We start from the raw sequence: 22789 nt of genomic DNA on the forward strand, positions 1-22789 counted from the left end.
GTTAACTGCCATTTCTTAATAACATTACAATCTGAGGAAACAGCTACCTGAAAACACTTTGCTATGTCCTTGTAGCCTTCTCTTTATCTACTTTTAGGACTTGTGTGAAAATCTGGTGCTGTTTTAGGTCATATTTATGCAGAAATAGAGAAAATTCTAAAGGGTTCACAAACTTTCAAGCACCACTGTATCTACAGTAAAAATATAACCCTTGTGTCAGCCATCCTTTGATCACAAATGTGTCACATTAATGGTGAATAACACACTTTTGGCATCAATGACACATGAGGACACAGTTTGAATTAAATTGCGTGCTTTAAGTGTTAAGTTATTGCCTGTGTAAACAAAAATGTACAAAAATTAAAACAAAATTGAGAAATCTGACCTTTATAGTTTTTCCATACAAGTGCCAAAGCTTTCAAGTCCAGCTTTCAATATCTGCATGCACCAATTTTCATGATAGAAATCAAAGATTTCCTGTTTTTGTGCACACAAGAAAATGTTTTAAAAGTATCAGTCTACTATCCTTAGTATTACTTGGTATTGGATCAAAAACAAAAATCAGTGTTAACACCATCCCTAATGCGAAGGGATTAAGTTACACAATTTATGTTCTGTTTCAAAAATTAGATACTGAAAATGTGCTACCAAGAAATATCACTGTACAAATGTCATCATAGCTCTATCAAACATGGGGAGGACAGCCCGAGATAGTTGCTCGGGCTCTCATAAATTAGAAGGAGGGCACTCTGTAGCCTAGAAATAGAAGCCTCGTCATTGGCCTGTCCTGTCAGCTAATCAATTAGACCTTGAGCGACTTAATTTGTTGTCCTCAACTACACCCTCCCCCATGTGCCAGAGAGCTGTGATTGGGCAGTGATGACACTTCCTGATGGCAGAATTTCAATATTTCAGCTTTTTTTTCTTTACTTTTTGAAAACGAGCCATTTTCTGAAAAAGAAACTGGGTCAATAGAGGGTTTACAGAAAAGCAAAAAAGATGCCTATTGCATTTTGGTGTGGTATAAAGAGGACATTACACAGTGGCACGAAAATATAAAGCTTACCTTCGAGTGGTGAACACACATTTCGCTTGTAAAAATTTTCGACACGAGAAGATAAACTTTATATATTCATGCCACCATATAATATTCTTTTTATCATCATGAGACATCCATAAAAAAAAGTTAACCAAAAGAATTTAAATTTTGAACTGGTTCGCCATTGACAATGCACATCAACTTAGCGTGAAAATGTTGGAAGTGATATCATTGGAGTGAAGACAGTGGCAAATATGTTACTCAGGTACAGGATGCATTTCGTATAAAAATGCGAGTTTTTCAACACGAGAAGATAAACTTCATATCTTCAAGCCAACGCGTCTTTTTGTTTTATAGATACAAGTTAATCAAGACAATTAATTGGAAAATATGTTAATGTCCCGGATGCAGTTCGTCTGAAAAAAAATACAAGTGGCATGTTTCCCAGTAAAACACTCGTATCTATATAATAAAGTACATCATTAAAATTGTGTGTAATGCAATCCCTTCACATTGCTTTTCTGGTTAGAGATTGAACAAGATGCGAACCAATGAAATTATGATTTTGCTCTTCACTGGGGCACATGCTCTTGTCATACAATGAAAGACAATTGATTTGTATTGCATTTCCACATGGCACAGGTTCTGCATGCTTCTCACTACGGTATAAATCATAGTGATTGTTTTTCCCCTCATCCCAAAGTTGCATTTGAATTTCAAGGTGGCATATCATCCTCAATAGTTTTAATACAACTTTTGAACTAAAACTGTTAGAGGTAATGAAAAAAAAAAATCTGTTGAGATTTAGTCTCACTTGTATAATGGCAGTTTCCCAGGCCCACTCTGAAGAGCAAAGTAACCCTGGGGAAAAGGGGAGGAAAAAACAAAGTTGTGAGAAAAAACACACACAAAAGTTACATAAAGTTCTCAAATTATATTGTTGAATTAAGAACAGTACTTACTTGGGCTCTTCCTGAAGTGTCTGTGATAGAAGGACTGGGGGGGGGGGGGGGGGGGGGGGGGGGGGGGGTTTGCACATACTTAAGTGTCTCAATTTTTGTCAACAAGAAAATATGTGCATCAGTACTATCAGTATAAAGTCATCAGCATCTTCATGCATCCACATAATATACTAATGGACAAAGGAATAGCAACTCTCAGAGTAGAATGTGTTATTCCAATGTGTTATTTAAGGTGTTGAATAACACCTTGTTGTACAGGATTTTCATAAATGCCAACAGCATGGAACTGGTGTTATTATCATGTATTATCATTTCTGAAGGAATTCTATCTGCCAAGAGTTTTGCCATTTCAGTTTGACCAGATCTTGGTTTGCTAGTGGTCCTGTAAGCCTGTTATAAGTTCCTGAGTTTGGATAGATTATCTTCTGGTACCACTGGCACATGACAAGCACACTGCAAGGATTTAATGCCTCTGTTTTTCTTCATTATTACAGTGTTCTCTTTTAAAAGCTGTTTTTTTCTGGACATCAAGAGGACATTCACAGATAGATACACAACCTGTAACTACAGTGGTGCTTGAAAGTTTGTGAACCCTTTAGAATTTTCTATATTTCTGCATAAATATGACCTAAATCATCAGATTTTCACACAAGTCCTAAAAGTAAATAAAGAGAACCCAGTTAAACAAATGAGACAAATTATACTTATATGTTTTCCTTTCTCCAAACATGACGCTTCTCATTTAAACCAAAAAGTTCTATTTTGGTCTCATCCGTCCACAAAATATTTTTCCAATAGCCTTCTGGCTTGTCGATGTGATCTTTAGCAAACTGCACAAGAGCAGCAATATTCTTTTTGCAGATCAGTGGCTTTCTCCTTGCAACCCTGCCATGCACACCATTGTTGTTCAGTGTTCTCCTGATGGTGGACTCATGAACATTGGCTAATGTGAAAGAGGCCTTCAGTTGCTTAGCAGTTACCCTGGGGTCCTCTGTGACCTCGCCAACTATTACACACCTTGCTCTTGGAGTGATCTTTGTTGGTCGACCACTCCTGGGGAGAGTAACAATGGTCTTGAATTTCCTCCATTTGTACACAATCTGTCTCACTGTGGATTGGTGGAGTCCAAACTCTTTAGAGATGGTTTTGTAACCTTTTCCAGTCCGATGAGCATCAACAACGCTTTTTCTGAGGTCCTCGGAAATCTCCTTTGTTGGTGCCTTGATACACTTCCACAAACGTGTTGTGAAGATCAGACTTTGATAGATTCCTGTTCTTTAAATAAAACAGGGTGCCCACGCACACCTGATTGTCATCCCATTGATTGAAAAGACCTGACTAATTTCACCTTCAAATGAACTGCTAATCCTAGAGGTTCACATACTTTTGCCACTCACAGATATGTAATATTGGATCATTTTCCTTAATTAAGAAATGGCCAAGTTTAATTTTTTTTCATCTCATTTGTTTAACTGGGTTCTCTTTATCTACTTTTAGGACTTGTGTGAAAATCTGATGATGTTTTAGGTCATATTTATGCAGAAATATAGAAATTCTAAAAAGGGTTCACAAACTTTCAAGCACCACTGTATTAGTTCTCATAGAAAAGGCTGCATTCCTTTCTTCCATCAGTATGCAGAATGTAAATTGACTTCCAAATAATGGGGTGTTTATATGTGTTTTTATACACACACACACACACACCTGGTGAACATCTGTTTAATTTCAATCGGAGTAGTTGGAATTCCTGAAATAAGAACAATTTCACATTGTCAAATGCCAAATTCTTAAAAATGTAGGTTAGTTTTATGTTTTTTTTATATATAGGAGCATATATAATGACATTTCACACACCTGAGTCTTCCTGACCTGCAGAATGCTGCAAATACATTGCAGAAACAAGTTATACAGTTAGTATTTCATATGTACAGTGCATTTTGGTGGATAAGTAAAGTGCCATGAAAACTTTAACTGGAAGGCTGCTCCATAATTCATGTTTGGGACAACTCAAATTTATGCTGAAAAACACCTTGCTTATTCAAGACTTTTTGTCAATCACTTTTCCTCTTGGAGAAAGGTGGAGATGTGGGGATTCATGGGTACAGAGACTGGCAAATCGCTTTAGGTCCCAGAATGCCATCATGTGTGTGTGACCTTCTGGCTATCCCTTTTAGTTATGCTGCCATAATTAGTCTTGCAATGTCCCTGCTCTCTCATTGCTCCTGAGGACTGCTGTGAGTACAAGTGGCTAACATACAAGCTTATTGGTCATCAAACACAGTGGAGGTAGTGACACGACTTGTGTTTGGGTTTGTGGTGTTATAAAGATGAGACAGACAATCACATTAGGTCACAAAGCACTTTAGTGACTACTGCTCAGTACAATGACAACTGAGGGAGAATGCTGGGAGACGACTCACTTTTACAAGAGGTGAACAACCACTGAACAGCCAATAGGTGGCATTGTAATACCACCCATAACAGCTTGGGCTGCTTCTGGAATGGACTTATTAATATTTATTGATGAAGTAACTCATGATGGTAGCAGCAGAATGAACTAAGACTACCAGAAGCATTCTGTCTGCCAATTTAAAGAGAAATACATCTAATCTGTGCGAGAGGAGCTTTTTGTAGCAAGACAAAGACTCAGAACACCCTGCCAACACAAAGGACTGGGGGGGGGGGGGGGGGGGGCCCTCTAGCCAAGTGATCAAGTGATTCACCAGACCTTAAACCAACCAAGCACACGTTTCAACTCCTGAAGAGGAGAGCAAAGGGAGAAAGCCTCCAAAACAAACAACTGAAAGAAACTAGGGTACAAGCCTGGAAAAGAGGACTGCAACAGCTTGTTGAGATCAATAGGTTGTCTGCTTCATGCAGTTATTGCAAGCAAAGTATACTCAACCAAATGTGTCATTTACTTTGACTGTTCCAATATATTTCACCATCTATAAATTGTTTAGTCTGCCACCAAACGTGCTGAACCGTCTCAACGAGTTCATTTGTCCCAACGTGATACCTGAAGCTTAAGTGATTTCTTGCCTGGTTGAGGGACTGTTGACATGATATTCTCTGCCAGACAATTCCAGGAAAAGTGCATTGAACAGCATATGCTATTGTATCATATGGATCACACTTGCTTGAGTCAGCCTCATATGCATCTACAGCATTCTGCCTTTTTAGCTCCTTAGTATCCTGATGTTTAAACAGGCATGCCTTCTCAAAATGGCCCTTCTTGTGACAAAAGTTACACATTGCCTCCTTGGCTGGAGGGTCTTTACGGGAATGTCCGTTTCCCTTACACCATTGACAAGACCTCTTGTCACCAGGTAGTTTTGACCGTGCATTAGCTGAAGGCTCATTCTTTGACTTGTGCATTTTCTTAGCACCATTTTTGTGAATATTTTGTTGGGTCATGAAAGTAACTGGCATGTTGCGTTAAATCTCTTCATTGTAACATCTACTACCTCATGTTGGCGTAGCACATCCAAAGAGTCCTTAACAGTCATTTCTCCTCTTGGACATCAGCTTACATTTTCATTGTGTTCGCACACCCATGTATCAGCTTGTCGACAATTAGGAAATCTGACTGATCTGGGAATTCTGCTAGACGATAGAGCTCCACAATTCTACTGTAAAACGTGGTTGTGTTCTCACCTGTCTTCTGTTTGATGTTCTAAAAATCTTCTCTATCCTCACAAAAGAATCTAGAGCAGGTCAGACATTGAGCCAAGCAATTCAGAAGGTCACTAGCTTTTCTTATTCTCACATTCGTATCTTCAGCCTGTCTTGCTTCAACAAGTGTCTCAGCATGAGCACCTGTCTATATGTACACAGTGTTTAGCTTGACAGAGTCCTGACATCTGCATGCATGGGGCCATTAATTATGCATTCCACTTTTGTGCCACGTTGGGAACTGGGAATAAACTTGACAGTATGTCCAGTTGACTTTAGTTTGTAGTACATATTGGTGTCCATCTGCCATTTTGTATAACAGTGAAGACAGAAATAATATTTGGCTTGATAAAGTGGGATGCTTACATGTATACAGCTTCAGTTTCTTTACAAGCACTATCCTTTGCACTTCCTTCAATGAAAATGCTGTCTATACATGAAATTCAGAGGAAATTCATCATCATGTTGTGGTCACCATGTTTTGGTTCAACCATGTTGTATTATCAACTACTTGTGTACATATACATTTATGACATGGTACGCAGTAAGCACATAGGGAACAGTTACTATGCTATGGTTACAACCACTTGACATGTTCTCTATCCTAGCTAGCTAGCATTAGCTACATTGCACAATACAGTATTGCATCTTCAAGGCTAACATTATAACAGACCTCCCAAATGACCCACATCCAGCAGGTCATACCTGCAAAATTATATTTAAACCAGCTAACCCGCCAAGACATGAAAAAACCTACATCCGAAAAATCTGTATCAACAAATGTCAGGATTTATCCAAGCTTAAACTTGCCAATAAATCAGCCCTGTCAATAACTGCTGGCAGCCAGCGATTTTGCCGCCTATAAGCACACCATCCGAGGTAATTAACACTGGACAAGTCTTGCACTGACTGCTGTTAGCATATAATAAAATTATACATAAAAATGGACCAGGTCTATGATTTTCTCCAGATTCAGCCTGAGTTTTAGAGCTATAATAGGCAAACAAACAATGCTTTGCTATACATGAGCCCATAAGTATAATAAGGAAAAGCAGGGAGACTTGGGACCAGTTTGTATTCCCATAAATTAATTTCAACTAATCACATTTTAGATTACATCAGAAGTTAGATGTTGTCCCTTAGAGTAACCTACTTCCTTTGGAGCCATAAAGCTGGACACTGCAGCGAGGTATGTGCAGTTCGATATTTTTGTCAACCAAAACCTATGTTTTCTACTTTGCTTCCACTTCCATTCTATGGTATAATCTATGCTGGTGAATTGGGGATTTGTTAGAAATTCAAGTATGTAGCCTACACTTACCATATATAGTATTTATTAAACTTTTTTTTTTTTTTTGGGGGGGGGGGGGGGGGGGGGATGAGGGAGGGAGGGAAGGAAGGAAAGGGTCCAGATGGGGAGAATTGGGACAGTTCATGGGTTTTTTTTGTCTTATGGTTTACAAATATAAAATTGTTTAAAAATTTGTTAAAAATGTGGTGTGTACTTGCATGAGAATTAAGCTTATTTCTGATAGACTCTAGCATGGGCTTATAATAGCCTCATGTCTGTAATGATTTAAAGACTGATTTGTCAAAAGTCAAGGTTGTTGCCCCATCAAGATACACACTGCTCTGTGCTGCCAGACGCTAAAGACGTGCTGTATAACCTGTCAGCAGATACACAAGCCACTTGCAAGTTTTGATACCAATATAAATGTCAAAAATAAGCTGAAATTCTTGGAAATTGCATTTTTCAATGCCATTAAAATATAAATATTTTATATCTATCAGTTTCAATTGATCGCTGTGCAGCCTCTGGCATCATTTCGGAAATGAACCAGTATTTGAAAGTTGGAAATTTGGCTATACATGGGTCCAATCTCTATGGGAAGTCTATTCATGTGCAGTGCTGCTCCGAAAACTACGTTGGCGAGCAAAACAGTTTTAGGATATGGTTGATGAGGCAGGGCTTTCAATGAGTGCTGAACAGGATACGTCTGTGTAATAAGCCAACTTATATACTTTACGTATTCATAATTTTAAAAATCAAGAAAAGTGCAGGGACCAATTTTCTTTCTCTTGTGCCATTAAGATTTGCTGAAACACAAAATGCACTTCAGAAAATAGCAATAAAATGTTAAATGAGACAGTAAATTCAGTACATGTTCATATTCTTGCAGTTATGGAAATAAAGAAACGTCGAAGGAAAAACTGGGCCTTCTGTCTTTTTTTTTTTTACCAGACAAAACATCAAATGGCTTTTGTGAACCTACTTAAATAGCATTTGCTCTTCTACAGCAAGTGCTCTAATATATATATATATATATATATATATATATATATATATATATATATATATATATAATAAATAAAGGGTTACTCAAATGTCTTCAGCCAACTGATACATCATCATCAACATAGTCAAGTAAGCAGGACCTTGTGAATGCCACTTTTTTCCTTAAAATGTAAGCCAATTTGAAAGTAATCCAAAGTATTTAGAATACATTACCTCACATTGAGTGAGTGAATGGAATGTTACAAATTACATTTTTAGAAAACATGTATTCTGTAATCTGTCATGGGATACATTTTAAAAGTATCCTCCCAACACTGGATGTATGGTGTAATTTTGACCCTGCTTTGATTTCAGAAAACTTAAATTAAAACCTGTTTGCCAAATTCTTGCTTTCTTTCTATTAAATATGTTGTACAATCAATCATTCTGCCATGGGGGGGGGGACACAGTTCAAAGAAAAAAAAAAAAATTCACTGAAAGCTGAACATTTCTATCCATGATGATATTCACATCTGTGTATGTAAACTTCTGACCACAACTGTAAATAAAATTTAAGATAATAAAATATTAGGTAGAATTAATTCTAATAGAAAAAGTGACATCAGCAAATGCAAAGAATAGCCTGATTTTCATTATCCATCCTCCAGACACCTGCCTACATCAAGAGAAATGCATGTGTGTTTATGATTCTGAGCTTATCTTCAAGCTGACTCTTACACAAAGATTAGGACAATGTCTTCAAGACATTATGCTAAAAGTACAAAAGAAAGCTCAACCTTGGTTAAGACATTAATCAAATTCTGCTTATGTTAATCAAACATTCTTATTACTTTTTAAATTTAGACAGTTATTTCATACCCCACCAATTTATTTAGTCTATTGGCAAAAGTTTCCATTTGCTCTGGTTCCAAATATGTGGACAAACACTACCCATCAAATATTAATATATATTTTGAATATTTACAGTTTGATTGTCTCATTGCAAATCTCACAGCTGAATCTCTCATTACTGAATTAGAAAGCCTCAGGTCAGGCAATCAAATACTGTCGACCTATTATATCCATATTTACAAAAAGCCAATAAACCTTTATCATCTCTAGCAGCTGCAATTCATCTCTTCCAGCATAGACTTTGTTTACAGCAGTTTCAATGTCATGCCTAGAGTCAAAGGTAACCTGCACCATTTTCCCAGTGGTCTTTCCATGACAGACAGGAAGTGACATGTGAACACTCAGGATCTTCTGATCCCCACATTCTAAGGAAAGAAGGGAAGTTTTACTCAAAAATCATGTCCTTGCATAGCAAAATAGATGTATTAAAATCCACATATGCCAACCTTAGGCATAATGTAGTATAACTTTGAATTTAATGCTAGCTTTTTTTTTCAGGCCATAAATGGTTGTGCTTTTGACTTGCCTTGTAGGTTGTATGAACTGACAGCTTCTTTAGGCAAATGAATAAGTTCCCAAAGAGTTTCCTGTAAATAAATACAACTGGGTCATGAACCAGTTGAATAGAAAACAGGTTTTACAAAAATCAGAACATTTTTCAACCTCGCTTACCAGTTAAAGATTTATGGAGACATTTTGTAAAGAGAATATGAAGTTTATTGGCTAGAAACTACTCCCAACATAATTTTGTAACTGAAAATTCATCATTTTGAACAAACTTGTAGGAAGTGTTCAAAAACGGCAAAGCTGATTTAATTGCTTTGTCAAACTTAAGTTTGTATCAAACTCACTTGTGGGTCATTTACATAGAAGCCAATGCAAGATGTCCCAGTATTGAAGTCTACCCAGAATTTCTGCAAAAGTTCATCCTCAGGTTTAAACAACTAAGTCAACACAAAAACAAGCATTAAGGAGAATGTTGGAGCAACATCAAACCATAAATCATACTTTGTTTCCTTTGTTTATATGCAAAATGTCATTTATCTTTATCTCTCTCACACCACACAATATAAATGGCAAATGATTAAATTTTCTTCTTTGAAATTTTACCTCAGTGGTGTCTAGAAATGCCCTTATGCATGGATATGAAAACACACTGTGCATGTTAGAGAGAAAATAAGAGTGTCAGTGTCACAAAAGAATGAGAAATATTGTTGACTTTGCCAGTGTATCATGTTGGAATTATTATACACACGAAGCACATACCTTCTTGAACTCCCAAAATAGTTGTTGAGTTCATTCAGAAATATCCTACAATCCTTTATACAAAGGCAGTAATGATAATGGAGCAAGAGAGAAATTTGAGCCAGTCATAATTATTAGTGGTATTCTGGTATATTCTGATGAATTATCATCTATAGGGATCTGGTTTAGTAGGTCATAACATACTGTTTCAAACTCTTTAACCCTTATTGTTGTGAAAGTTGAAGCAAAGCTTCTGTAGCTGAACCACTTGCCAACCAATTCCTCCCTTAGTTTCTTTGGCGTCATCCGACAGAGCGCCTCAGAAATGGCCACCTGCATTTCATAATCTAAACAAAAAATATAAAAACTTGATGCATTTGATAATTTCTTTGATAGAATACATGTGGTGACAAATGTGTTGAACTGAGAACTTAAAGCAAATAGAGAAAGGATGACCTACCACCAACATCAATGATCATTTTAGCAAATTCCTCTCTGAAAAAAATAAAAAAGTATTAACATTTTGCGTAATTATGTAAGCATCAAAGTGTGTAAATATAGCATTGCAGAAATTGTCTTGGATGAGCTATAAAGTAAACCCAAATACCACTAGGATGCAACATTTGCTAAACATGAATTAACATCACAATTAGTCCATCAGTAACAATCAGAAGTGCTATGAAATATGCAAATTACATTTACTTCTACATTTAACAGGTCATACTTGTACTTGAAAGTTTGTGAACCCTTTCGAATTTTTAGGTGTAAAGGACCTGAAACATACATTTTTACACAAAAGTCTTTAAAGCAGATAAAGAGAACCCAATTCATCAAATGAGAAATATGATTCAGTGAGTGGCAAAAAGTATGTGAACCTCGAGATGTAGAGTTACTTTGAAGGTGAAAACACCTGATTGTCATCCCATTGATTGAAAATAATCAGGTGTGAGTGGGCACCCCATTTTATTTACAGGCTCTATAAAACAGGGATTCATAAAAGTTTGATCTTCACAATGTTTGTAAAAGTGCATCATTGCATGAACAAAGGAGATTTCTGAGGACCTTACAAAAAAAAAAAAAAGATGCTCATTTGGCTGGAAAAAGTTAGAAAACAAAGAGCCACAGTCAGACAGATGGAGGAAATTCAAGATCACGGTTACCCTCCCCAATAGTGATTGGCCAACAAATATCACTACAAGAGCAAGGAGTGTAATAGTCTGAGGTCACAAAGGAACCCAGGGTAATTTCTAAGCAAATAAAAGCCTCTCTGACATTGGCGAATATGTTCATGAGTCCACCATCATGAGAACACCGAACAACAATGATATGCATGGCAGGTATGCAAGGAAAAAGCTACTGCTCTCCAAAAATAACATTGCTTCCCTACTACAAATTTGCTAAAGATCATGTGGACAAGCCAGAAGGCTACTGAAAAAAATTTATGGACAGATGAGATGAAAAGAGAGAATTTTTGGGTTTAAACAAGATGTTTGCAGAAAGGAAAAAAAACACTGCATTCCAGTATTAATACCTTTTCCCATTTGTGAAACATGGTGGTGGTAGTATTGTGGTTTGGGCCCGTTTTGCTGCAACTCAGCCAGGACGTCTTGCCAGCACTGAGAGAACAACGAATTCTGAATTATTCCAGTGTATTCTAAAGGAAAATGTCTGGATAGCTGTCCATGAACTGAATCTCAAGGTAAAGTGGGTCATGCAGCAAGACAACGACACTAAGCACAAAAGTCATTCTACCAAAGAAGAGTTAAAGATTGATGTTTTGGCATGGCCAAATCAAAGTCCTGACCTTAATCCAATAGAAATCTTGCACAAGCAGTTAATGTGAGGAAGCCCAACAACATCCCAGAGCTGAAACTTATGTACAGAGGAATGGGCAACAACTCCTCCAAGCCAATGAGCAGGACTGATCAACAGTTACCAGAAATGTTTAGTTGCAGTTATTGCTTCACAAGGGGGTCACAACAGATACTGAATACAAAAGGTTCACATACTTTTGCCACTCATAGATATTATAATTGATAATTTTCCTTAATAAAATGACCAAGTACATAGGCTTGTTTGTTTGTGTTATCTTTAGCTACTTTGAAGACTACTAATTTGTGAATTCAGGTAGTGTTTTCCTTGCCACCATTGCCTCAGGCTTGCTCATTAGGGATAACTATTAGTTCATCTCATCTCATTATCTCTAGCCGCTTTATCCTGTTCTACAGGGTCGCAGGCAAGCTGGAGCCTATCCCAGCTGACTACGGGCGAAAGGCGGGGTACACCCTGGACAAGTCGCCAGGTCATCACAGGGCTGACACAGACACCCACTCACATTCACACCTACGGTCAATTTAGAGTCACCAGTTAACCTAACCTGCATGTCTTTGGACTGTGGGGGAAACCGGAGCACCCGGAGAAAACCCACGCGGACACGGGGAGAACATGCAAACTCCGCACAGAAAGGCCCTCGCCGGCCACGGGGCTTGAACCCGGACCTTCTTGCTGTGAGGCGACAGTGCTAACCACTACACCACCGTGCCGCCCCCTATTAGTTCATGTGTTTAAAAAAAAAATTTTTATAAAGCTGCTTTCACTCTCAAAAAAGATGTGTTAAAAACAACACATATTTAACACATCAGCGTGTTTATATAAGGACAACACAGTTTGTGTTAATAAATGTGTTGAACTCTATAACACAGTAACTGTGTTGAACTATTTAACACACTAGTGTGTTAAAACAACAGTTTGTGTTTTATTTATTTAAATAAATAAATAACAAACTGTGTTGTTTTAACACACTAGTGTGTTAAATAGTTCAACACAGTTACTGTGTTATAGAGTTCAACACATTTATTAACACAAACTGTGTTGTCCTTATATAAACACGCTGATGTGTTAAATATGTGTTGTTTTTAACACATCTCTTCTGAGAGTGTTGCAACACTGTCCATTGTTAAAAAAAGTGCTATATAAATAAATTTATGTGGCGGCGGCGGGCTGGTGTGGGCTTCCTTATAGCTCCCCAGCTCAGCCGCCATGTGTTGGAGTTTACCCCAGTGAATGAGAGGGTCGCCTCTCTGCGCCTTCGGATTGGGGAGAGGGCTCTTGCTGTTGTTTGTGCCTACGGGCCAAATAGCAGTATAGAGTATCCGGCCTTCTTGGAGTCCCTGGGAGAGGTACTGAGGGGTGCTCAGACTGGGGACTCCATTGTGCTACTGGGGGACTTCAATGCTCACGTGGGCGATGACAGTGACACCTGGAGGGGCGTGGTTGGGAGGAACGGCCTCCCCGATCTGAACCCGAGTGGTGTTTTGTTATTGGACTTCTGTGCTAGTCACAGTTTGTCCATAACGAACACCATGTTCGAGCATAGGGGTGTCCATAAGTGCACGTGGCACCAGGACACCTTAGGTCGGAGGTCGATGATCGACTTTGTAGTCGTGTCATCTGATCTCCGACCCTATGTCTTGGACACTCGGGTGAAGAGAGGGGCTGAGTTGTCAACTGATCACCACCTGGTGGTGAGTTGGATCCGCTGGCGGAGGAGGAAGCTGGACAGACCTGGCAGGCCCAAACGTATGGTGAGGGTCTGCTGGGAACGTCTGGCCGAGCACTCTGTTGGGGAGGTCTTTAACTCCCACCTCCGGGAGAGCTTTTCCCAGCTTCCGAGGGAGGCGGGGGACATTGAGTCTGAGTGGACCATGTTCTCTACCTCCATTGTGGACGCAGCTGTTCGGAGCTGTGGCCGCAAGGTCTCCGGTGCCTGTCGTGGCGGCAATCCCCGAACCCGGTGGTGGACACCAGAAGTAAGGGATGCCGTCAAGCTGAAGAAGGAGTCCTATCGGGCCATGTTGACCTCCGGGACTCCTGAGGCAGCCGACGGGTATCGGCAGGCCAGGCGTGCTGCAGCTCGGGCAGTTGCGGAGGCAAAAACTCGGAACTGGGAGGAGTTCGGGGAGGCCATGGAGAAGGACTATCGGTCGGCCTCGAAGAAATTCTGGCAAACCGTCCGGCGCCTCAGGAGGGGGAAGCAGTACTCTGCCAACACTGTTTACAGTGCGGGTGGGGAGCTGTTGACCTCGACTGGGGACATTGTCGGGCGGTGGAAGGAATACTTTGAGGATCTCCTCAATCCCACCGTCATGTCTTCCACTGAGGAGACTGAGGCTGATGACTCAGAGGTGGACTCGTCCATTACCCAAGCCGAAGTCACTGAGGTGGTTTGCAAGCTCCTCGGTGGCAAGGCACCGGGGGTGGATGAGATCCGCCCTGAGTATCTCAAGTCTCTGGATGTTGTGGGGCTGTCTTGGTTGACACGCCTCTGCAACATCGCGTGGCGGTCGGGGACAGTGCCTCTGGAGTGGCAGACTGGGGTGGTGGTCCCTCTTTTTAAGAAAGGGGACCGGAGAGTGTGCTCCAATTATAGGGGAATCACACTTCTCAGCCTCCCAGGGAAAGTTTACTCCAGGGTACTGGAGAGGAGAATTCGACCGATAGTCGAACCTCGGATCCAGGAGGAACAATGCGGTTTTCGTCCTGGTCGCGGAACACTGGACCAGCTCTATACCCTTCATAGGGTGCTCGAGGGTTCATGGGAGTTTGCCCAACCAGTCCACATGTGCTTTGTGGATCTGGAGAAGGCATTCGACCGTGTCCCCCGTGGTATTCTGTGGGGGGTGCTTCGGGAGTATGGGGTTCGGGGCTCTTTGCTAAGGGCTGTCCGGTCCCTGTACGAATGGAGCAGGAGTCTGGTTCGCATTGCCGGCAGTAAGTCAGACCTGTTCCCAGTGCATGTTGGACTCCGTCAGGGCTGCCCTTTGTCACCGGTTCTGTTCATAATTTTTATGGACAGAATTTCTAGGCGCAGCCAGGGGCCGGAAGGAATCCTGTTTGGGAACCACAGGATTTCATCTCTGCTTTTTGCGGATGATGTTGTCCTGTTGGCTTCTTCAAACCAGGACCTTCAGCATGCACTGGGGCGGTTTGCAGTCGAGTGTGAAGCGGCTGGGATGAGAATCAGCACCTCCAAGTCCGAGGCCATGGTTCTCGACCGGAAAAGGGTGGCTTGCCCTCTCCAGGTTGGTGGAGAAGTCCTGCCTCAAGTGGAGGAGTTTAAGTATCTCGGGATCTTGTTCACGAGTGAGGGAAGGATGGAGCGTGAGATCGACAGGCGGATCGGTGCAGCCTCCGCAGTGATGCGGTCGCTTTACCGGTCCGTCGTGGTGAAGAAGGAGCTGAGCCAAAAGGCGAAGCTCTCAATTTACCGGTCGATCTACGTTCCGACTCTCACCTATGGTCATGAGCTTTGGGTAATGACAGAAAGAACAAGATCGCGGATACAAGCGGCTGAAATGAGTTTCCTTCGCAGGGTGGCTGGGCGCTCCCTTAGAGATAGGGTGAGAAGCACAGTCACTCGGGAGGAGCTCGGAGTAGAGCCGCTGCTCCTCCACATCGAGAGGAACCAGCTGAGGTGGCTCGGGCATCTTTTTCGGATGCCTCCTGGACGCCTCCCTGGGGAGGTGTTCCAGGCATGTCCCCCCGGGAGGAGGCCCCGGGGAAGACCCAGGACACGCTGGAGGGACTATGTCTCTCGGCTGGCCTGGGAACGCCTCGGTGTTCTTCCCGAGGAGCTGGCCGAGGTGTCTGGGGAAAGGGAAGTTTGGGCTTCCATGCTTAGACTGCTGCCTCCGCGACCCGGTCCTGGATAAGCGGAAGAAGACGAGACGATAAATAAATTTACTTAAATCTGATAATTATAAAATCATTCTTGCAAAAATATATAAACTCCTAAAAGGTTCACAAACTTAAGCACCACTGTGCATTTTTTTAAATATATGATGGATACAGGATATTACACAGTTGCACCAATATATGCAGTTCATCTTCGAGTAGTAAAATATATTCACAAGTGAGCGAAGAGAAGTGAACATTTTCTACACGGGAACAAATTTCATATCTTCATGCCACTGTGTAATGTTCTTTATATTATATGGACACATCCTCCCCCCCCCACACACACACAAAAAAAAGGATTTTATTTTTGAACCAGTTTCCTATTGACAATGCACATCTAGGCAGTGGGAAACCACTGGGACTGATGTCAGAGTGAAATATTGGGAAATGTGCCAGTCAGATCCATGATATATTTTGGATGAAAAATACTTGTTTTAACAACACAATATAAAACTTAATATCTTCAAGCCAACGTGTGATTTTATTACATAGGCCTAAACAAAAAGTACCCAAATTCATCAATTTCCTCATGAGTGACAGAGTTGCATCATGGATTTGGTTCTCCATGTCCCGGATGTAGCTCATATGAAAAATACAAGTGGTGTATTTTTCAGTGGAACTCATGTCCATATAATATATATTCATTATTACACACACACACACACACACACACACACACACACACACACACACAATTAGAATATCATGGAAAAAGTTCAATGTTTTCCATCAGTTATTGAAGAAAGAAGATATTAAAATTTCTAGACACATTACATGTAAACTAAAATGTTAAGCATTTTTCTATTTTAATTGTGATAATTATGGCCGACAGTGCAAAAAAAAAAAAGTTACAAAAACCTCAAATGAGAATTATTTATTTTGAGTAAAAACAGTATAAATACCATGCATCTCAGTCTAGTTCAGTACATGCAACCACAAGGGGAAGACTGATGACTTGACAGTTCTCCAGAGGATGATCATACACCCTCCACAAGGAGGGTGAGCCAGAGGTGGTCACTGCTGAAAAAAAACTGGCTGGAAAAGGTGCACAAGCAACAAGGATGACTGCAGCCTTGAAAGGATTGTCAAGAAAAGTTGATTCAAGAACTTGCAAGAGTTTCACAAGGAGTGGACTGAGGCTGGCATCAGTTTATCAAGAGCCACCATACACCAGCATCTTCAGGAAAGGGGCTACAACTATCGCATTCCTAATATCACACCACACCTAAAATCAGAGACATCATAAGGATCTTAGGAGGACTAAGGAGAGAAAGAACTGGACTGTTGCTCAGTAGTCCAAAGCCCTCTTTTCAGATGAAAGTCAATTTCACATTTCATTTGGAAATCAAGATCATAGAGTCTGGAGGAAGAGTGGAGAAGCACAGAATTCAAGGAGTTTGAAATCCAGTGTGAAGTTCCTGCAGTCTGTGATGATTTGGGGTGCCATGTCATCTGCTGGTGTTGGTCCACTGTGCTTTTATCAAGCCTAAAGTCAACAAAACTGTCTACCAGGAGGTTTTAGAGTGCTTCATGCTTCCATCTTCTGACAAGCTTTATGGAGACGATTTCCTTTTCCAGGGGGACTTGGCACCTGCCCACAGTGCCAAATCTACTACTAAAATGGTTTGCTGACCGTATTATTACTGTGCTTGATTGGCCAGTCAATTTGCCTGACCTGAATCCCACAGAGAATCTATGGGGTATTGTGAAGTGGAAGATGAAAAACGCCCAAGCCAAAGATACAAAAACTGAAGACCACCATCAAAGCAACCTGGTCTTCTATAAACACCTCAGCAGTGCCACAGGCTGATTGCCTCCATGCAATGCCATATTGATGCAGTAATTCATGGTAAGGAAGCCCCAGCCTAGTATTGAGTGTATAAATTAACATGCTTTTCAGAAGTTGGACATTTCTGTATTGTAAATCATTTTTGATAGGATCTTTGGAAAATTCTATTTCATTTGAAACACTGGATTTCTGATTTTCAGGAGCTATAAGCCATAATTATCAAAACTGTCTGAAGGTTCTCAGTCATCTAGGTCATTGTAAATGATACAGTAGGTGCTAAATAAGGCAACTCGACTTGCTTGAAATCCTTGAAGATGAAGCCTTTCACATGAGAGGTGAAACTTCAGTTCTGTCTGACTAGTGGGGGTGGACCAATTTCTGCCTCAGTGTGTTACTGGGCCTGTGATGTAAGGGCCTAATGACCCCCAATTTGTGTTCCAACGGGTAGTGAGAGTCAAAACAGTAGGTACTAGTCTGTGTGCGCGCGCACGCGCTCGGGGGGGGGGGGGGGGGGGTCTGGCCTTGTTTGATGTGCATGCTGCAGTCCAAAAAGGCTAGGTTGTTTCCACTGATGTTCTCCCGAGTGAACTTCATGTTGATCTCCACTGCATTGATGTGCTCTGTGAAAGCTTCCACCTCATGGGTTTTGATTTTTACCCAGGCATCATCCACATACCTGAACTAGTGCTTGGGAGCAACTCCTGAAAATGTGGTCAAGGCTTTGTTTTCCACTACTGGAAACCCACACAGACCAGTTCCTACTGTTTGACTCTCACCACCCACTAGAATACAAATTGAGGTTCATTAGGAGCTTACATCACAGGGCTCAGAATATTCCTCCAATGTTAGAGGGAAAAGAGAAGGAGCAAAAACACATCAAGGAAGCACTTCAGAAGTGCAGGTATCCCAACTAGGCTTTTGTCAAGACCAGAAAAAGAAACACAATGGTCAGGGAAGAAAATGGCAGCAAACGCAAAAATGTCTTCAATTCCCTACATTTCTGGACTATCTGAGAAACTCAGGAGGATCTTACACAAACGGCATCCCTGTATGCTTCAGACCCAGTAACACTGAGGCAAAAATTGGTCCATGCTAAGAACAGAATACCCAGACACAAAATGGGGCAACGTAGTGTACGTAATTCAATGCAGTGAGGAATGCACAAACCTGTACATTGGCGAAATTAAACAACCGCTTCACAAGCACAGAGCTCAACACAGGAGATCCAGTTCCTCAGGCCAGGACTCTGCAGTCCATCTTCATCTCAATAACAAAGGACACTCATTTCAGGACTGCAATGGATGCATTCTACCCAGAAGACCAGTGGTTTGAAAGAGTAAAAGAAGCCATCTTCGTCAACCTGGAACAACCATCACTGAACAGAGGAGGTGGTCTGAGACACCACTTATCAGCCGCCTACAATGCAGTCCTTGGCACACTTGCCAGAAAACTGAATACCCATCCACATCAAGACTCCACTGACTTCAAAGACTCCTATGATGACAGAGTACCAATGACTAACAGATCACCCTAATGACCCTCTAGACTGCTAACTCCATTCACATCCGGCCTCCAGTGACCCTTACACCTACAGGATGATAAAGTGTGAATGACCCATGTGACCTCAATGACTCCAGGTTTGCTTTTGGTCCACTAGAGGATAAATACTTGAAACTCCCCACTAGTCAGACAGAACCCAAGAAGCCTTTTGAATGAGAATTGAAATCCTTGAAGACATTTCAAATCAAGTCCAGTTGCCTTCTTTAACACCTATGGTCAATCACCAACATTTTGGGGGGGGGGGCTTTTCACATGTAGTGCATATAGAATATGAAAGTTTACCTTTTTGAACTAAATTACAAGAAAAACTTTTACATGATATTCTAATTGCAATGCACCCACCCCCAGATAAAGAGGGTTGGGGGGGGGGGGGGGGGGGGGGGATCAGAAATCAAACCCTTAATTGAAAAATTTATTCAGAGAAAAAAAAGAAATAATTATTTTCAACAAAAACTCATACCACCATTATTGACACCCCTGTATTAAGTAGTTTTTACAACCTCCCTTTGAGAGTAAAACGGCACAGAGTCTTCTCCTATAACATTTTATAAGGGTGTAAAATCCAGAGCACAGCATCCAAAACCATTCCAAATTACAGAATCTCTCCAGATCACCCAGGTTCCTAGGCCCTCTCTTGTGCTACTTCACCAAAAGGCAGATCCCCCCCCCCAACCCTTTTACTAATTTTTACAAAGAGTAGCAATAATTACGGAGAGCACTGTGTACACACATTTCCAAAATAAATAAAATAAATAAAGTTGGGACACTGCTGTAAAATGTTGAACACAATGCTATGATTTGCAAAGTCATGGAAACCCTATATTTCATTGGCAATAATACAAAAGGCAACATATCAAAAATGTTGAATCTTTAACAAATATGCTCATTTTGAATGTAGTACAAACAGGTTGGAGCAGGGGCTAAAAAAATAAAAAAGGGAAAAAAGCTAATTGGCAACAGGTCAGAAAGATGCTTGGATATAAAAAGAGAATCCCAGAGAGGCAAACTCTCTCAGAATTAAAGATGGGGAGGGATTCAGCACTCTGTGAAAGTGTGTTGCACTATTTGCCCACTCAATGTAAGAATAACATAAAATTGCAAAAAATTTGGGGAATCACATCATGTATACCATCATTAAAACAATTCAGAGAGCCTAGAGAAATCTCTTTGCACAAAGGACAAGGCTGAAAACCAAATTTTTGATGTCTGATCTTCAGGTCCCTCAGGTCACACTATTAAAAAACAGACGATTCTATAGAGGATTTCGACGTGACGTCACAGGTCACGTGACGCCCCGGTGTTCGCCATTTTGAAGGTCAAGCTAGCTAATGTCAACAACATAGTAGCTGGTATGTTACTGTGGCAATGTTTATGTTCAGTCATTTGGATGACTGTTAAAACCTTTCAGTCTCAAGTTTGTCCTTTACTGTATTTACTAGTTTACTGAGCTAGCATGCTCGGGCAGGCTGGGAGCGAGCACGCTCGCTCCCAGCCTGCCCGAGCGCGCTCGCTCAGTAAACTAGTAAATACAGTAAAGGAAAAACTTGAGGCTGAAAGGTTTTAACAGTCATCCAAATGACTGAACGTAAACATTGCTACAGTAACATACCAGCTACTATGTTGTTGACATTAGCTAGTGCTAACAGCTAGCTGCTAGTGCACTGCTACAACTACACCGACCCTAATAATACAGTTCTTGGTCATTGCCTGGTAACAGCAAATTTATAACGGTCCATGTCTCAACAGACTAAGAAGTTATTTCAATGACATTTAATAACATTTTGTTTATCCTGAGGACTGAAAGTAAATGAAAATGTGAACAAACCTTAGCTGTAATAAGATGGCGACCACCGGCTCCAGGGACGACCCACTGATGTAGGCATGTTACCCAGCCTGGTTTTTAACGACATAGGTATACAGATCATGTGGGCTGAAGTCAGGTAAAGACGAGGGCTTCGTGCACTTCCGTACGTCAGTGAACAATCCTGGTGGAAGCAGGTAAACGTCGTTCTCTAAGCCTGCTAACCTCAATTTTTGCAAATACCTCTCCCTCTGCTCGCCCTGTAAATGCCCTACGTCGCTGGATAGTGAAGGTGTTTTCTGCATCTCGCTCCTTTTTCTTTTATGTTTTTTCCCTGGTATTTCCCACACGACTGACTGCAGGTCAGGAAGATCACCCGCGCTGCAAAGCCAGAAAAAGATAGCCTGGTAACGTGTACGGATCACGTACACTAGCATCATTGATTTTCTGGTGATATCGCTTCTTACTCGCGTCATCTAGGCCGGATAAAATACTCGACAATGAGACTTCGTCATGATCAACAGTGTATCGCTACCGGTAGTCACCATATTTGTGACCGTCAAAATGGCGGCATAAATATTGTCACTATGGAAACAATGACGTAGGCCGAAATCCTCTATAGGGGAAATTGCTGCATGGGCTCAGGAACACTTCTGAAAACCATTGTCTGAACACAGTTCATTTCTGCATCCACAAATGCAAATTAAAATTTCTACTGTGCAAAGAAGCAACCACATAAGATCCAGAAATACCGCTGCCTTTTCTGAGACCAAGCTTCGTTATGATGGACTGAAGTGAAGCGAAAAATGTTTGTGGTTAGACAAATCAAACTTTCAAATTCTTTTTTGGATATCATAGACACCACATCCTTCAGACTAAAGAGGAGCAGGACCAGCTGGGTTGTTAACACAGAGCTCAAAAGCCAGCATCTGTGATGGTATGGGGGTGCATGCATGGCACAAGTAGTTTGCACATCTGGGGCTGCACCTTTAATGCTGAATCATACAGTCAAGCCAGAAAGTCTGCACACCCCTTTCACCTTCTCCATGTTTTATTATGTTACAGACTTATTCTACAATAGATGGAGTTCATTTTTTGTCACAAAATAGCCCATAATGACCACGTGAAAGCAGGTTTTTAGAAAATATGCAATTTTATTTTACTGACAAATAGGTTATTTAGGGGTTGTATATCCGTATACCTGTAGTCATGGTATAGGTAATGGGGTGCTGTGTGAGACGGCTGCCTCTCCAGTAGCTCTGTAGTTTTTAAGCTCTTTAAACCTCTTTTTTCCATCATTTTTACTTTTCTGCTCTTCTTATGAAGACAGTGTTTTTTACTTAAATCACATGGATATTTTTAACTTCAACACGCAACCAGAAGCCAGTTTTTTCTTTTATTCAAGAGAGGAGCTGCTGGCCCTGAAAACAATGGGACGAGCTGGAATACGACACCCAATCCCAGCGGAGCTGAGGAGGAAACCCAGGGGCTGCAAAGCCAGAGCTGAGCTAAAGGCTAGGCTAGCGGACAACCGGTGGTGCTACAAACCATCCATTCCCTCCGTTATCATGGGGAATGTGAACTCGCTGCTGAATAAGGTCGATGAGCTATCCGCTCTGAACAACCAGCGGATTTATTGGGAGAGCAGCTTATTTATCTTTATGGAGACATGGCTAACACACCTTGTACCAGATGCTAACATGGACCTGCAGGGATTCACTGCTGTGAGAGCTGATAGAGACACTAACATATGCGGGAAAAGCCAAGGTGGGGGACTCATTTATGTTAACAACCG

General features: G+C 41.1%; 1 protein-coding gene across 1 annotated transcript in view; it reads right to left on the reverse strand.

Annotated features, from left to right (window-relative positions):
• The window catches only part of sycp2l (synaptonemal complex protein 2-like), a 163268-nt gene that overhangs the window by 104147 nt on the left and 36332 nt on the right, over positions 1 to 22789 (reverse strand). Inside the window, exons 5-15 of the mRNA XM_060900082.1 lie at positions 10569 to 10603; positions 10313 to 10455; positions 10130 to 10182; positions 9974 to 10019; positions 9715 to 9807; positions 9390 to 9450; positions 9059 to 9228; positions 3856 to 3880; positions 3706 to 3748; positions 2002 to 2035; positions 1854 to 1900 (exon numbers count right to left, since the gene is read on the reverse strand). Coding sequence (XP_060756065.1) covers positions 1854 to 1900; positions 2002 to 2035; positions 3706 to 3748; positions 3856 to 3880; positions 9059 to 9228; positions 9390 to 9450; positions 9715 to 9807; positions 9974 to 10019; positions 10130 to 10182; positions 10313 to 10455; positions 10569 to 10603 — 750 coding nt within the window. The remainder of the gene's footprint in view (positions 1 to 1853; positions 1901 to 2001; positions 2036 to 3705; positions 3749 to 3855; positions 3881 to 9058; positions 9229 to 9389; positions 9451 to 9714; positions 9808 to 9973; positions 10020 to 10129; positions 10183 to 10312; positions 10456 to 10568; positions 10604 to 22789) is intronic.

This window comes from Neoarius graeffei, chromosome 19 (genome assembly GCF_027579695.1).
Source record: "Neoarius graeffei isolate fNeoGra1 chromosome 19, fNeoGra1.pri, whole genome shotgun sequence".
Classification (NCBI taxonomy): domain Eukaryota; kingdom Metazoa; phylum Chordata; class Actinopteri; order Siluriformes; family Ariidae; genus Neoarius; species Neoarius graeffei.